The 15,626-nt window shown below is 43.0% G+C and overlaps 1 protein-coding gene across 1 annotated transcript in view; it reads right to left on the bottom strand.

Moving 5' to 3' along the window:
• cux1a (cut-like homeobox 1a) overlaps window positions 1-15,626 on the bottom strand; it is a 282,358-nt gene that overhangs the window by 216,219 nt on the left and 50,513 nt on the right. The window contains 1 exon segment of the mRNA XM_083781531.1: window positions 4,972-5,082. Coding sequence (XP_083637657.1) covers window positions 4,972-5,082 — 111 coding nt within the window.

Genomic DNA, 15,626 nt, shown 5'->3' with positions numbered 1-15,626 from the left:
CTCTCTCTCTCATATATGTACTTACTCCTCTCACACACTTCACATTCCTAACAGGTCACCCTCCCTCTCTCTCCCTCTCTCTCTCTCTCTCTCTCTCTCTCTCTCTCTCTCTCCTTTCAGAGGGAGTGTATAGACGTATGACGGTGGGCTACGCACAAAGAAGAGAGGTCATGTGAAGGGGGGGAGGTGTGGGGGTGGGGGTGGGGGTGGGGGTGGGGTGGGTGGGGGGCAGGCAGACACAATGGACGCCACCGCCACTTTGGCACACAGCTGGAGAGAGTCACGCATTCCTGCCATTCACAGGAGCCACTGCATGGGGGGGAACTTAATTTGACTCGCTTCTTCTTCTTCGTCTTCTTCTTCTTGGTCGTTCACGAGGAAGCTATACTGTAGCTCAGCGTCCAGCAGCTACCCTGAAACAGTCCTGTTCTCTCTCGTGACGTTAACCTGTGCATGTGTGTGTGTGTGTGTGTGTGTGTGTGTGTGTGTGTGTGTGTGTGTGTGTGTGTGTGTGTGTGTGTGTGACGTGTGCTAGCATTACACATGAAATCAAATAAGCTTGCAACTAGTACTAGTAACCACTAGTACTAGTTGGACTCTTTGCCACGGACACTGTACACTTTAGCTGGGGTCCCCATGCAGCTAAATGAGTTACCCAGCTGTTCTGTTATTAGTTAACATAACTGGAACAAACATTTGTTTGACGTTTTTTGAACACGGATCTTCTCTTCTGGGGGACGTCTTTCACACAATCGTTACGGACGGGGCGGGGGACGGAACCTAATGCCTACGAAGTGGGGGGGGGGGGGGGGGTGTTGCTTGGCGTGACAACGTTTGAGAGGCGCAGCATTGACCTCTGATGTCTCACAACGGGACATGCTACGACCCCTCGGTCAGACCTGAGGTAATGAGCTTCATACTAGCGTGACATCACCCGTCTGAGCGCGGCCTTGACCCCCGACCGTGCAGTCAAATCCCCCCCCCCCCCCCCCAGTGTTCATTCATGCATTCGTTAACTCTGAGAGGGTGCAAAACGTGACCAAATGGACCCCGTCGCACGTAAACAAGCAAAAGGCTCCAGGCTGGTTTCTGCACCGAGTTCTGGTGGTGGCAAGGTCTGTCTCAAGACCCTATCCTTTCTCGAGGTCTGTCTCAGGACCCTCTCCTTTCTCGAGGTCTGTCTCAAGACCCTCTCCTTTCTCGAGGTCTGCCTCAAGACCCTCTCCTTTCTCGAGGTCTGTCTCAAGACCCTCTCCTTTCTCAAGGTCTGTCTCAAGACCCTCTCCTTTCTCGAGGTCTGTCTCAGGACCCTATCCTTTCTCGAGGTCTGTCTCAAGACCCTCTCCTTTCTCGAGGTCTGTCTCAAGACCCTCTCCTTTCTCGAGGTCTGCCTCAAGACCCTCTCCTTTCTCGAGGTCTGTCTCAAGACCCTCTCCTTTCTCGAGGTCTGTCTCAAGACCCTCTCCTTTCTCAAGGTCTGTCTCAAGACCCTCTCCTTTCTCGAGGTCTGTCTCAAGACCCTCTCCTTTCTCACGGTCTGTCTCAGGACCCTCTCCTTTCTCACGGTCTGTCTCAGGACCCTCTCCTTTCTCAAGGTCTGTCTCAGGACCCTCTCCTTTCTCGAGGTCTGTCTCAAGACCCTCTCCTTTATCAAGGTCTGTCTCAAGACCCTCTCCTTTATCAAGGTCTGTCTCAAGACCCTCTCCTTTCTCAAGGTCCGAGTGGCGCGATACGAGCTTGTAGGTCTGCTATTTTTGAAAAAGATCGAAGAACGACTGACATTTTTAGAATCTGATCAGGTCAGAATGGGTTCATCAGACCAGTGTGTGTCCTAGTGGAAACCTCGTATGAATCTGATCTCAGGTCAGAATGGGTTAATGCAATCATATTTTTCTGTTTGGATGTACGGGCTGTCACTCAGTATAGGCGTGCCTTCAGGGTATGATGATGATGATGATGATGTCACACACCTGAAGAACTGCACCTTCCTCCAGGTGGTCCTCCGAGCCGGTAGAGCTCAAGGCCTGTCATGGATAATGTGAAACATCCTCATGGTGAGATGTACAAAGTACAAGTTCGAATTGAACCAGTGGTTCTCAATCTCTTCACTCCCTCCCAAAATAAATCATATTTGAACTTACACACACACACACACACACACACACACACACACACACCCCCACCCACCACTGGCTCCCTCCCACTCAGGATGTGACCTCAGCGGTTGAGGAGCAGCGCGGGGCTACAGCTAGCTGGAACTGGCCACAGCCTGAACCCGGACCAGTCGAGCGATAAGAATATTCCCTAAAAGGAGACTCAGGAGTTCCCGGTCTCTCTCTCTCTGTGTGTGTGTGTGTGTGTGTGTGTGTGTGTGTGTGTGTGTGTGTGTGTGTGTGCGTGCTTTCGTGCGTGCGGCCTGTGTGTGCGTGCTGCAGTGTTCTCCCTGTGCAAAAATAAAGGTCGAATTGAACCGATATTTAATTGCACTCTCTTAGGTCTGTGTGCACCAAACTGAATAGCATAGCTCTCCCTGTGTGTGTGTGTGCGTGTGTGCATGCGTGCGTCTGTGTGTGTGCGTGCGTGTGTGCGTCTGTGTGTGTGTGCGTGTGTGTGTGTGTGTGTGCATGTGTGGTAGTAATTGGGGACTAGTTTGTATGGCACACTGATGTGCGGCAGAGAGAAGTCACAGGCTGGGGAGTCGTGGGCATGTAACAACCTGCCAGCCCCACTGGAGTCCACTGAGGCAGTGACACCAAGGCTACACAGAAACCTCCCATCTCCACACATACTTTACACTATCGCAGGGTATTTGTTTACGTCGTAAATTAACGCCTCATACTTGATCATCGCACGAAAGCGTCGAAAAGTATAGCAGATCTACAAGCTCAAAGCGCGGCAACGCCGACCCGTTTGGATCTTGTAGATCTGCCACTTTGGATGCTTTCCTGAAAATAATTAAACCTCATGGTTTAGGTTTTTCCACCCGACAGACAGAGCTATACAGAAACACACACACATACTGTACACACGCATGCACGCGCACACACACACACACACACACACACACACACACACACACACACACACACACACACACACACACACACACACACACACACACACACACACACACACACACACACACACACACACACACACACACACACACACAGACTCTTGTATGAGGACTTGTGAGGACGACGTCAAACCTTTTAAGACGGCAATATTATAAATACCATTTGTTTTTACCTATAACGCTAACCCTAAAAACCCTCGATGGCGCTGCTACACTTGCAGATCTATTCTGGGTGGATTGCAGCTTAAGCATAGATTGGCACAACTCCAGACCTACACCCTACCTAACCCATTCTGACCTGAGATCAGATTCTAAAAATGTCTTCTACATCCTGACAGTTTTCATTCTGACCTGAGATCAGATTCTAAAAAAATGTCTTCTATGTCAGTCGCTCTTCGATTTTTCAAAAAAATAGCAGATCTACAAGCTCATAGCGCGCCACTCGGTGGCGCGCTATGAGCTTGTAGATCTGCTATTTTTCAATAGCTAAAGCATAACATGATGCCGACACCAAAAGGGGTTCCCTCGCAAAATGGGCTAAACATAACCTCTCCGTGCCAAATGTGAACCCTAAAAAACCCCAACCTGAATACTTTCTTAATGGCGAGCCTAACTTAAGAACATTATCTATTTTAACCATGAAAACACCATTTCTCTCTTGAGAACCATGGGGATGTTGTCTCCTCGCAATGTCAAACTCCACTGTACTGCGGACATTTGCACGCACGAGGACACACACAAAGTGCACGCACACACGCCAATGGGAGGATGTCATTTTAGATTTTTGCGTTGGCTATTCAAAAATAGCAAATGTATACATGTAATGTGCTTTTTTTGGTGTATATGTATGTGTGTGTGTGTGTGTGTGTGTGTGTGTATGTGCGTGCGCACGCACACGTGTTGTACTACACGTTTTCAGCACCTCGTCAGTAATAATCACACCTGACAGGCGTTCAACAACAACAATGTCGATGAAACAACAAACAGCCACACAATGCCCGTACATTCAACAAACAGCTTGTAGCCAGTAGCAGAATAGCATTATAAAATGCAAAGGAATCAACTGCGACAAAACAGCTGCTGGACACTGCATAGACATCAAGGTCAGCAGCGGCTATAGTTTCCACGATGAATTGTGTGTTCCACAACGAAACGGCGGTCGGCGCCCGTTTTCAAATGTCCGGATGGGAAGACGGGTTCAAAAACCTGGTGTACGTAGTATTAAAATGCGACGGCACTGCCCTTATTCCCCTCAGCACAGCTGTCCGGAGGACACGGCATCGTGGGATGTCCTGTGGTCACCTTAAAAGGTTCTCTGAAGCTAATTCTAATCTAATTCGACCCTCCGCTAAGCCCCACCCCCTCTCCACTCTGCCAGACCAAAGTCTGGCAAGCTGTGCCTTTAAAGTCTAAAGCCATTGAGATGCTTAACCGACGCGATTTCTCCATATAAATAATCAATCATTGCAGTAGCAAGAGCTTCAACGGTCTTCTAAATCGAGTCTACCAGTCCTGCAGTAGGCTTGGCAAGTTGGCACAGGACAAATGTATATTCCTGTCAGTCCTCACTATGCTATCCAACTAAAAAGGCCCCAAATACATATTGTATAAAATATTAAAAATAACCCGTACAAAATGTGGCCTGCGGGCCGCCAGTGGAATAGCCCTGCAGCGCAATGGACAGGAACCAGGAAGAAAGTGCAGGCGCCACACCTGAAACCACCGATCCTCACACAAGACACCCACAGCAGCTGTTATAGTAACTGTAGTCACTGTACTATACAACATCAGTCATAGTAGTACAGTAGTCATAAATACTACTGTAGTGCGGCTCACAGCTGTACGTCGTCACAGTAGCAGCAGCAGCAGCAGCGCGAGAAGATGACGTCACTCACCTCTGGTGTGTTCTTCTTGAAGTCGCGGCTTTGATCGACGAGGTCTTTCCTGGCCTGTTCGCTCTCATCTTGTCTGTTGGCCAAGGATGTGGCGGTGGAGTCGAGTTCCTTCTGCACGTGGAGAGGAGAGGAGAGGAGGAGAAGAGGGGGATTAGGGTAACGATAATGATTGTTGGAGTGGGGGGGGGTCCGGGTGGGGGTGGGTGATTACATGTATGGGCCACCGTAGCAGGGCAGACAGCGGCCGCATCGGCAGCAGCAATAAGGTACAGCAGTGGTCTTCAACCCTTTTCATTGGCATTTGAGCCACGGAGTCGACCACCATCTGATGACATTTTGCCTCTCAGACCCAAAAACTAAAGAATGTTTTTTTGGCGCGATACGAGCTTGTAGGTCTGCTATTTATGAAAAATCGAAGAGCGACTGACATTTTTAGAATCTGATCTCAGGTCAGAATGGGTTCATCAGACCAGTGTGTCTCCGGCGGAAACCTCGTATGAATCTGATCTCAGGTCAGAATGGGTTAAAGATCTATACGGGTCCATTTGGTTACCAACTATAGCCGGGGACCACCTCAAGGACCCCCGGTGGTCCCCCGGACCACAGGCTGAGAAGCACTGAGGTGCAGTGTGGCTGCGTGCAGTGTGGCTGCGTGCAGTGTGGCTGCGTGCGGTGCAGTGTGGCTGAGTGCAGTGTGGCTGCGTGCGGTGCAGTGTGGCTGCGTGCAGTGTGGCTGCGTGCAGTGTGGCTGCGTGCAGTGTGGCTGGGTGCAGCGCAGCCATCCTGTCATGTTGATGTCGACTTCATTATTTTTAATGACCGGTGGATTTGCATAGTTTTGTCGCGGTCGCGGGCAGAAACCCCTCATCTCCATATTGGTAAATGAGTTGCCCTACTTCAACATACTGGTGCAGCTCTACGTCACACATGGTGTGCTATACCGTTCATTGCGTTGGAATTTGAATCCCGAGAAGTAACAGCTTTGGGACATATGAGGTTTCTTTCCACTCGCATACCCATACATATGCATATAGTCGCATATACCCAACCCCCCTACGCCCCCCCCCCCCCCCCCCCCCACCCACTCTGACACACATGGGCATCGGCACGACTCTGAAACCACGGCTTTGTGGATTCACGAACCATCAAAGGATCCTGCGTGGAAATCAAACTCAAGCTAAAAATAGTTGAAAATAGCCGATCTACAAGACCACAGCGCATTTTCGTGCTATACCTATCGAACGGAAAAGTACACAATAGGGCTGAAGTGGTTATACGCTGACATGCATGATCCCCTGCACAGACAGATGTGTGCCTAATAATGCCACAGCACAATAGGAACATTCATGCCAGCTTATACTGTACATGCAGTTGCCATACTGTACATTACAGAAAAGGTATGCCTGTGTAGCCTCCGAGGCTACAGAAAAGGTAGAGTAGGGCTAGAAGGCAGCTAGGGTTGACCCATTCTGACCGGGCACCCATTTTGGTGTTGGCATCATGTTATGCTTTATCTATTGAAAAATAGCAGATCTACAAGCTCATATCGTGCCACCGAGTGGCGCGATACGAGCTTGTAGGTCTGCTATTTTTGAAAAATCGAAGAGCGACTTGACATTTTTAGAATCTGATCTCAGGTCAGAATGGGTTAATCAGAACCAGTGTGTGTCCAGTGGAAACCGTGTATGAATCTGATCTCAGGTCAGTACAGTTACAGTACAGTACAAATGGGATTGTTATTTAAGAGAGTCAAAGAGGGACAGTGCCCTCAATACCCTCATACCTGTCTAACTGCTTCCCCAAAGTGAGTGACAGCCACAGCACTGAGGAGGAGTGAAAACAAGGTACCATGATACCACCCAAATGTAGAACACATTGTACTATAATGCTGGACCTGACACAATACTTTTATAGATAGGTAACTAGTTTCTTAAAAAACTGGATTGAAGAATCTACTATCAGCAGACCACAAGGCCATAGAAAGGAGGTGTCATTCAATGCTGCCGGTTTTCCTTTAAAAAAATAATTGTACATAATATGTTTTGAATTTGTTGATGACATGCATTGTGTAATATTGATGCTATGTCGATGAAGTGAATATATATACAGTAGGACCACAATGCAAACAAGTCTCCATGACTTGTTGGTGTTGACTGTATCACGTACTGTTTACATTTCTTTTAATAAATAAAGTATTCAATCAATAAAAAAAGAAAAGTAGGTACTATGGGAGGCTGCGAAACTGCAACCGAGACAGATCGAGTGCAGTTGCATCCGTTTAATCTGCAACATCAAATAACCACACCGAACTATTCAGATTCATCCAGACGTCTGGGAATGTCCAATGAGCGCCGGTTTGTCTGCAGAACGGAGACATGCTAGAAAACGTTTAGATCGATTGTTCACATTCCTTCTGCCGAACAGGCGACACATTGTCGACGACGACTTTGATTCAGACATCTTAACGAACCTGTACATCCAGTTTGTTCTATTCATTTAAACACTTTAACCATTATTTTAAACTTGAGCTGTTGAAAAATAGCAAATCTTCTTTTTCTTTACAAAAATCGTGAAAATGTGGCGCAAATCTTATATATATATATATATATATATATATATTTAAACACTTTAACCATTATTTTAAACTTGAGCTGTTGAAAAATAGCAAATCTTCTTTTTCTTTACAAAAATCGTGAAAATGTGGCGCAAATCATATATATATATATATATATATATATATTCTATCACAGTGAACGTTTGTAACTCAAATATTTGCTTCTGGAACAACACATTTTCAGATGGGGTTCCGTTGGTCAAATACGGATCATTCTGTGGGTCCTTGACATGAAAATGCCCCAATGATCAGAAGACTGTCAGGATTTGGAAGACATTCTGTAGAATCTGGCCTCAGGTCTACATGGGTTAGGAAGACATTCTGTAGAATCTGGCCTCAGGTCTACATGGGTTAGGAAGACATTCTGTAGAATCTGGCCTCAGGTCTACATGGGTTAGGAAGACATTCTGTAGAATCTGGCCTCAGGTCTACATGGGTTAGGAAGACATTCTGTAGAATCTGGCCTCAGGTCTACATGGGTTAGGAAGACATTCTGTAGAATCTGGCCTCAGGTCTACATGGGTTAGGAAGACATTCTGTAGAATCTGGCCTCAGGTCTACATGGGTTAGACATTCTGTAGAATCTGGCCTCAGGTCTACATGGGTTAAAGGACAACTTCAGTTTTTTTTCAACCAAGGTTCATGTTTTAGGTTGTTATTAGAGAAACTAAAAGGTGAGTGTTAATTTTCTTTAATTTGCTGCTTTCTTTCGTTTTGGGGATTTTAGCAGTTTTTGACAGGGGGGCGGGGGCATTCGAGCATGGGGTTTTATGGCGATTAATTTTTTTATTATTTACTATAGTCCTAATAAACCCCAAGAAATTACATCTGGCCACAAAAGATCACAGGATCTATTGAATGTGACAAACTGACATATTGAGCCTATACACACAGTATAAGCCTTCCCCCAGTAGGCTACCTTCACATTCAGTAGATCCTGTGATCTTCTGTGGCCAGATGTAATTTCCTGGGGTTTATTAGGACTATAGTAAATAATAAATAAATAAATCACCATCAAATTTGGTAAAAAAAAAAATACATATTTAGCCCCATGCTCGAATGCCCCCGCCCCCCCTGTCAAAAACTGTTTAGTTTCTCTAATAACAACCTAAAACATGAACCTTGGTTGAAAAAAACTAAAGTTGTCCTTTAAGCTCCTCAACTAAAGCTGTCGTTCAGTGAATGATCAGACTGTGTGTACAGTATGTACAGAGTGATCACAACATCAATCAGTAAAACACCATGCATAGTGCATACGTCTATGAAGAAGGGTGAGCTGTACAGTATGCATGGAATGAAGCTAAATCAAATCTCAAGACTGAAAATGTAACGGTGATGATGTTTTTACTTTTTAGGTACGATCATTCAAATGCTGCCGTTCCACACGACAGCCGGCCCAGCTGAAGAATTCACAGATGCGAGGCATTAAGCCATTCTGACCTGAGATCAGATTCATACGAGGTTTTCCACTGGACACACACTGGTCTGATTAACCCATTCTGACCTGAGATCAGATTCTAAAAAATGTCAGTCGTTCTTCGATTTTTTTCAAAAGTAGCAGACCTACAAGCTCGTATCGCGCCACTCGGTGGCGCGATATGAGCTTGTAGATCTGCTATTTTTAGACAATTCTGAGACCATTGATGTTTCTGGAAGATGCATGCTTCTGAACTTGTATTCAATTATATTGCTAGTTTGATCACTTAGTTCAGATACTCTTTCATCTTAAAATAACTAATGACCGGCGAAAATAGCCGATCTACAAGCTCACAACACGTCGCAGCGCATTTTCCATCTGGGCTATGCATTGGGTATAGGGCTGTCAGTCACGGTTACACATTTAAGTTGACGATTATTTGTCACGCACAAATAATTTGCGATTGACGATTGAATTGTGTTTTTGGCATGGAGACATTGGAACATTATTATTATAAATTAATGTTATACTTTAATAAAAAAAACGGAATATAATAGCGGAAATAGCTGATCTACAATTCAAATTCAAAAACAGCTATAGTAGCAGATCGACAGGCTGAAAAGGTGCCACGATTGGAGCTACGTTTTTGCTATACTGTTGATGCTTTCATGTGACGCTTATAGAAGGGTGTGAATTTACGGGGGGGGGGGAAAGCACAAACAGTTAAGATATGGAGAGATAAGACTGACAGAGTTGACTATAGAGTTGTGTTCATTTCATAACAACACAAGATGAGAGCTGATATTATGCATGTTGCCGTCGTAGACATTAAAACGGTATAGGTGGGTCCTTATTAAGCGCCCTATTTATTTTCTCGGTGACCTACTTTGCTGATGACCGGCTTTTTGCTATTATGGACCTGCCTGGCCTGCACGACAACAACGCTGCCGCACACCGCCTCTGTCGGGAGGAAACCTCGTATCTGTCCAAAACTGTTGGGACAAAATAACGAGGATTCAAATTTGTATACGTTTCAAGTTTGTATACCTGCTATTTTTATGCTTTTGTGCAACCTCTTAACTCCATTGGACCCTCAAACTGTCTGCTAAAGCAGCTAACTCCACCACCTCTCCCCCTCTCGCGCAAGTAATTGACACTATATAAAGTCACAACACCGACTTTGATGAGGCTTTATTTTCAAAAAAAGATACGGTTTTCTTCATTTCCAGAAAAAAAATACATTTTTCATTTCCTGAAAAATGAACATTTAGTTTCTTCCCGACAGCAGATACAGTATTATGGAAATAGGATATGGAGATGAGATGTCTTTGCCCGACAGCAACGAAATAAATGCATCACACAGGACAGCGTGGCTTGACCACTTCACTCCAACAACATGTCTGACGGACGCCAGTGGTGTGAGTGCTGACTGACATGGAGGCACAACGTTGATGTGAATGTAAATGCCATTCGACACGCTGTTTATATGATCGCCAGGGTGTTTAATGAATCTGTTCATTTGAGAGAGAGAAATAAAGTGTGTGTGTGTGTGTGTGTGTGTGTGTGTGTGTGTGTGTGTGTGTGTGTGTGTGTGTGTGTGTGTGTCTGACATCTGGGAGCCAGATGCAGGGGAACAAATCAAGTTAATTAGGCTGGAGCTGAGTAAGGCAGTCTGCAACACAACTTCACCACGATATACCACCACTACAACTACAGCTATTAGTACTACTGTAGTTTAACTACTAGTAGATACATAGCACCACTACAACTACAGCTATTAGTACTAGTTTAACTACTAGTAGATACATACCACCACTACAACTACAGCTATTAGTACTAGTTTAACTACTAGTAGATACATAGCACCACTACAACTACAGCTATTAGTACTAGTTTAACTACTAGTAGATACATAGCACCACTACAACTACAGCTATTAGTACTAGTTTAACTACTAGTAGATACATAGCACCACTACAACTACAGCTATTAGTACTAGTTTAACTACTAGTAGATACATAGCACCACTACAACTACAGCTATTAGTACTAGTTTAACTACTAGTAGATACATAGCACCACTACAACTACAGCTATTAGTACTAGTTTAACTACTAGTAGATACATAGCACCACTACAACTACAGCTATTAGTACTAGTTTAACTACTAGTAGATACATAGCACCACTACAACTACAGCTATTAGTACTAGTTTAACTACTAGTAGATACATAGCACCACTACAACTACAGCTATTAGTACTAGTTGAACTACTAGTAGATACATAGCACCACTACAACTACAGCTATTAGTACTAGTTTAACTACTAGTAGATACATACCACCACTACAACTACAGCTATTAGTACTACTGTAGTTTAACTACTAGTAGATACATAGCACCACTACAACTACAGCTATTAGTACTAGTTTAACTACTAGTAGATACATAGCACCACTACAACTACAGCTATTAGTACTAGTTTAACTACTAGTAGATACATAGCACCACTACAACTACAGCTATTAGTACTAGTTTAACTACTAGTAGATACATAGCACCACTACAACTACAGCTATTAGTACTAGTTTAACTACTAGTAGATACATAGCACCACTACAACTACAGCTATTAGTACTAGTTTAACTACTAGTAGATACATAGCACCACTACAACTACAGCTATTAGTACTAGTTTAACTACTAGTAGATACATAGCACCACTACAACTACAGCTATTAGTACTAGTTTAACTACTAGTAGATACATAGCACCACTACAACTACAGCTATTAGTACTAGTTTAACTACTAGTAGATACATAGCACCACTACAACTACAGCTATTAGTACTAGTTTAACTACTAGTAGATACATAGCACCACTACAACTACAGCTATTAGTACTAGTTTAACTACTAGTAGATACATAGCACCACTACAACTACAGCTATTAGTACTAGTTGAACTACTAGTAGATACATAGCACCACTACAACTACAGCTATTAGTACTAGTTTAACTACTAGTAGATACATACCACCACTACAACTACAGCTATTAGTACTACTGTAGTTTAACTACTAGTAGATACATAGCACCACTACAACTACAGCTATTAGTACTAGTTTAACTACTAGTAGATACATAGCACCACTACAACTACAGCTATTAGTACTAGTTTAACTACTAGTAGATGCATACCACCACTACAACTACAGCTATTAGTACTAGTTTAACTACTAGTAGATACATAGCACCACTACAACTACAGCTATTAGTACTAGTTTAACTACTAGTAGATACATAGCACCACTACAACTACAGCTATTAGTACTAGTTTAACTACTAGTAGATACATAGCACCACTACAACTACAGCTATTAGTACTAGTTTAACTACTAGTAGATACATAGCACCACTACAACTACAGCTATTAGTACTAGTTTAACTACTAGTAGATACATAGCACCACTACAACTACAGCTATTAGTACTAGTTTAACTACTAGTAGATACATAGCACCACTACAACTACAGCTATTAGTACTAGTTTAACTACTAGTAGATACATAGCACCACTACAACTACAGCTATTAGTACTAGTTTAACTACTAGTAGATACATAGCACCACTACAACTACAGCTATTAGTACTAGTTTAACTACTAGTAGATACATAGCACCACTACAACTACAGCTATTAGTACTAGTTTAACTACTAGTAGATACATAGCACCACTACAACTACAGCTATTAGTACTAGTTTAACTACTAGTAGATACATAGCACCACTACAACTACAGCTATTAGTACTAGTTTAACTACTAGTAGATACATAGCACCACTACAACTACAGCTATTAGTACTAGTTTAACTACTAGTAGATACATAGCACCACTACAACTACAGCTATTAGTACTAGTTGAACTACTAGTAGATACATAGCACCACTACAACTACAGCTATTAGTACTAGTTTAACTACTAGTAGATACATACCACCACTACAACTACAGCTATTAGTACTACTGTAGTTTAACTACTAGTAGATACATAGCACCACTACAACTACAGCTATTAGTACTAGTTTAACTACTAGTAGATACATAGCACCACTACAACTACAGCTATTAGTACTAGTTTAACTACTAGTAGATGCATACCACCACTACAACTACAGCTATTAGTACTAGTTTAACTACTAGTAGATACATACCACCACTACAACTACAGCTATTAGTACTAGTTTAACTACTAGTAGATGCATACCACCACTACAACTACAGCTATTAGTACTAGTTTAACTACTAGTAGATACATACCACCACTACAACTACAGCTATTAGTACTAGTTTAACTACTAGTAGATACATAGCACCACTACAACTACAGCTATTAGTACTAGTTTAACTACTAGTAGATACATACCACCACTACAACAACAGCTATTAGTACTACTGTAGTTTAACTACTAGTAGATACATACCACCACTACAACTACAGCTATTAGTACTACTGTAGTTTAACTACTAGTAGATACATACCACCACTACAACTACAGCTATTAGTACTAGTTTAACTACTAGTAGATACATACCACCACTACAACTACAGCTATTAGTACTAGTTTAACTACCAGTAGATACATACCACCACTACAACTACAGCTATTAGTACTACTGTAGTTTAACTACTAGTAGATACATACCACCACTACAACTACAGCTATTAGTACTAGTTTAACTACTAGTAGATACATACCACCACTACAACTACAGCTATTAGTACTAGTTTAACTACCAGTAGATACATAGCACCACTACAACTACAGCTATTAGTACTAGTTTAACTACTAGTAGATACATACCACCACTACAACTACAGCTATTAGTACTACTGTAGTTTAACTACTAGTAGATACATACCACCACTACAACTACAGCTATTAGTACTAGTTTAACTACTAGTAGATACATACCACCACTACAACTACAGCTATTAGTACTAGTTTAACTACCAGTAGATACATAGCACCACTACAACTACAGCTATTAGTACTAGTTTAACTACTAGTAGATACATACCACCACTACAACTACAGCTATTAGTACTAGTTTAACTACTAGTAGATACATACCACCACTACAACTACAGCTATTAGTACTAGTTTAACTACTAGTAGATACATACCACCACTACAACTACAGCTATTAGTACTAGTTTAACTAGGCCTACTGGTAGTTACATACCAGTCCACCACTACAACTACAACTATTAGTATCCTACTAGTTTAACTACTAGTAGTAGTGTTGCTTGCTTGCGTGACTGAACTGCTCAGTTCATCAGTAATATAACACATCTCTGCTGTCTGGAAGAAAACACCCAACTTGAAAATGTTCATTTTTTCAGGAAATGAAAAAAGGCTGGAGAGGGTGTTCAATAGCATTGATTTATGAAAAGATGGAGTTAGGCGTTTTGTTCCGGACAGCAACGATGATAGATGCAGTAACAATACAGTGCTACAATTAATAGTATTACCACTAATAGAAGTTGAACTACAACTACTAGTGTACTACTAGGATATGTCTTGGATATGTCGCCTAATGCAGTACAAGTCTCTTCAGTGTCAAAAAGAAAAAGAAAAAAAAAACAATAATTAAACTCTGGGAATGTACGAATGTCCATTGGATACATTTGTACAGTGTTGTAAATGTATCCACCTGTACAACACATGGTGTATGCTGTACAGTGCCCATTTATCAAAAAGGGATAAACGGAGGATTTGACCGTAGTTAGTTACGGTCTCTCGTGGTTGATTTCACCGACAAAAGTTCTTCTTCCTCAGATCAGTTTTCATGCATGAAAGTAGGCTAGCCTTCCCTTTCTACTCCGTCTAAACCACACTGACCCGGGGTCAGCTGGAGAGACACGCTATAGCGCTGCAGCATGTTAAAGGTGGGAGGTCCTGTTGACAGAGAGGTTACTGAAGCTAGCATGAAGCCAGGGTTTTCCACCAGGAAGGAACACGGAGGTAAGCGGAGCCTCCAGATAGTGCAGCACGGGGGCCAGCTGAGCTCTGCCAGCTTAATGGGCCACTGAGAGAAGAGTCCCAGGCAGGTACAGTACAGTGGAATGCATTGCCAACATTGGGTTGCTGCTGGTGAATACTGTACAATAGAACATAACTCCACACTAGGGTTTGGGATCCTTTAGGATTCCTTTAACGGGCCACTTCACCCCTTTTGCAACCAGAGCTTATTTTAATGATGCCTGGGACACAAGAAACACATTCCTGGGGGTTTTATGTGTGTAATATGGTTTCTTAGATATTTTAGTCATGCCGCCATGAAAATGCGGTCTCACTTCCTTCCTGGACTACAAAGCCACACCTCCATGCCACACCCCCCCCACAAGGAGGGGAAGTGCACTAAAGCATTATGGGCATTGTAGCAATCCAGTCAAACCCTATTCAAACCTTAGAGTATATATATTTATAGAGAAGGCACCCAGAGGAAATCTTGAGGCGAAATGGACATAGTGGCCGAATGAAGGTATTGCAGCCTGGCCCCAAACACATGAACGCGCTGTCCGTTGACTATCATTGTACATGTTCACGACGGACGACGCTCG

This window comes from Protomyctophum parallelum (genome assembly GCF_964188405.1).
Source record: "Protomyctophum parallelum genome assembly, chromosome: 1".
In the NCBI taxonomy this organism is placed as follows: Eukaryota; Metazoa; Chordata; class Actinopteri; order Myctophiformes; family Myctophidae; genus Protomyctophum; species Protomyctophum parallelum.
The sequence above is the reverse complement of the archived record's forward strand: the minus strand, read 5'-3'. Positions and strand labels throughout refer to the sequence as shown.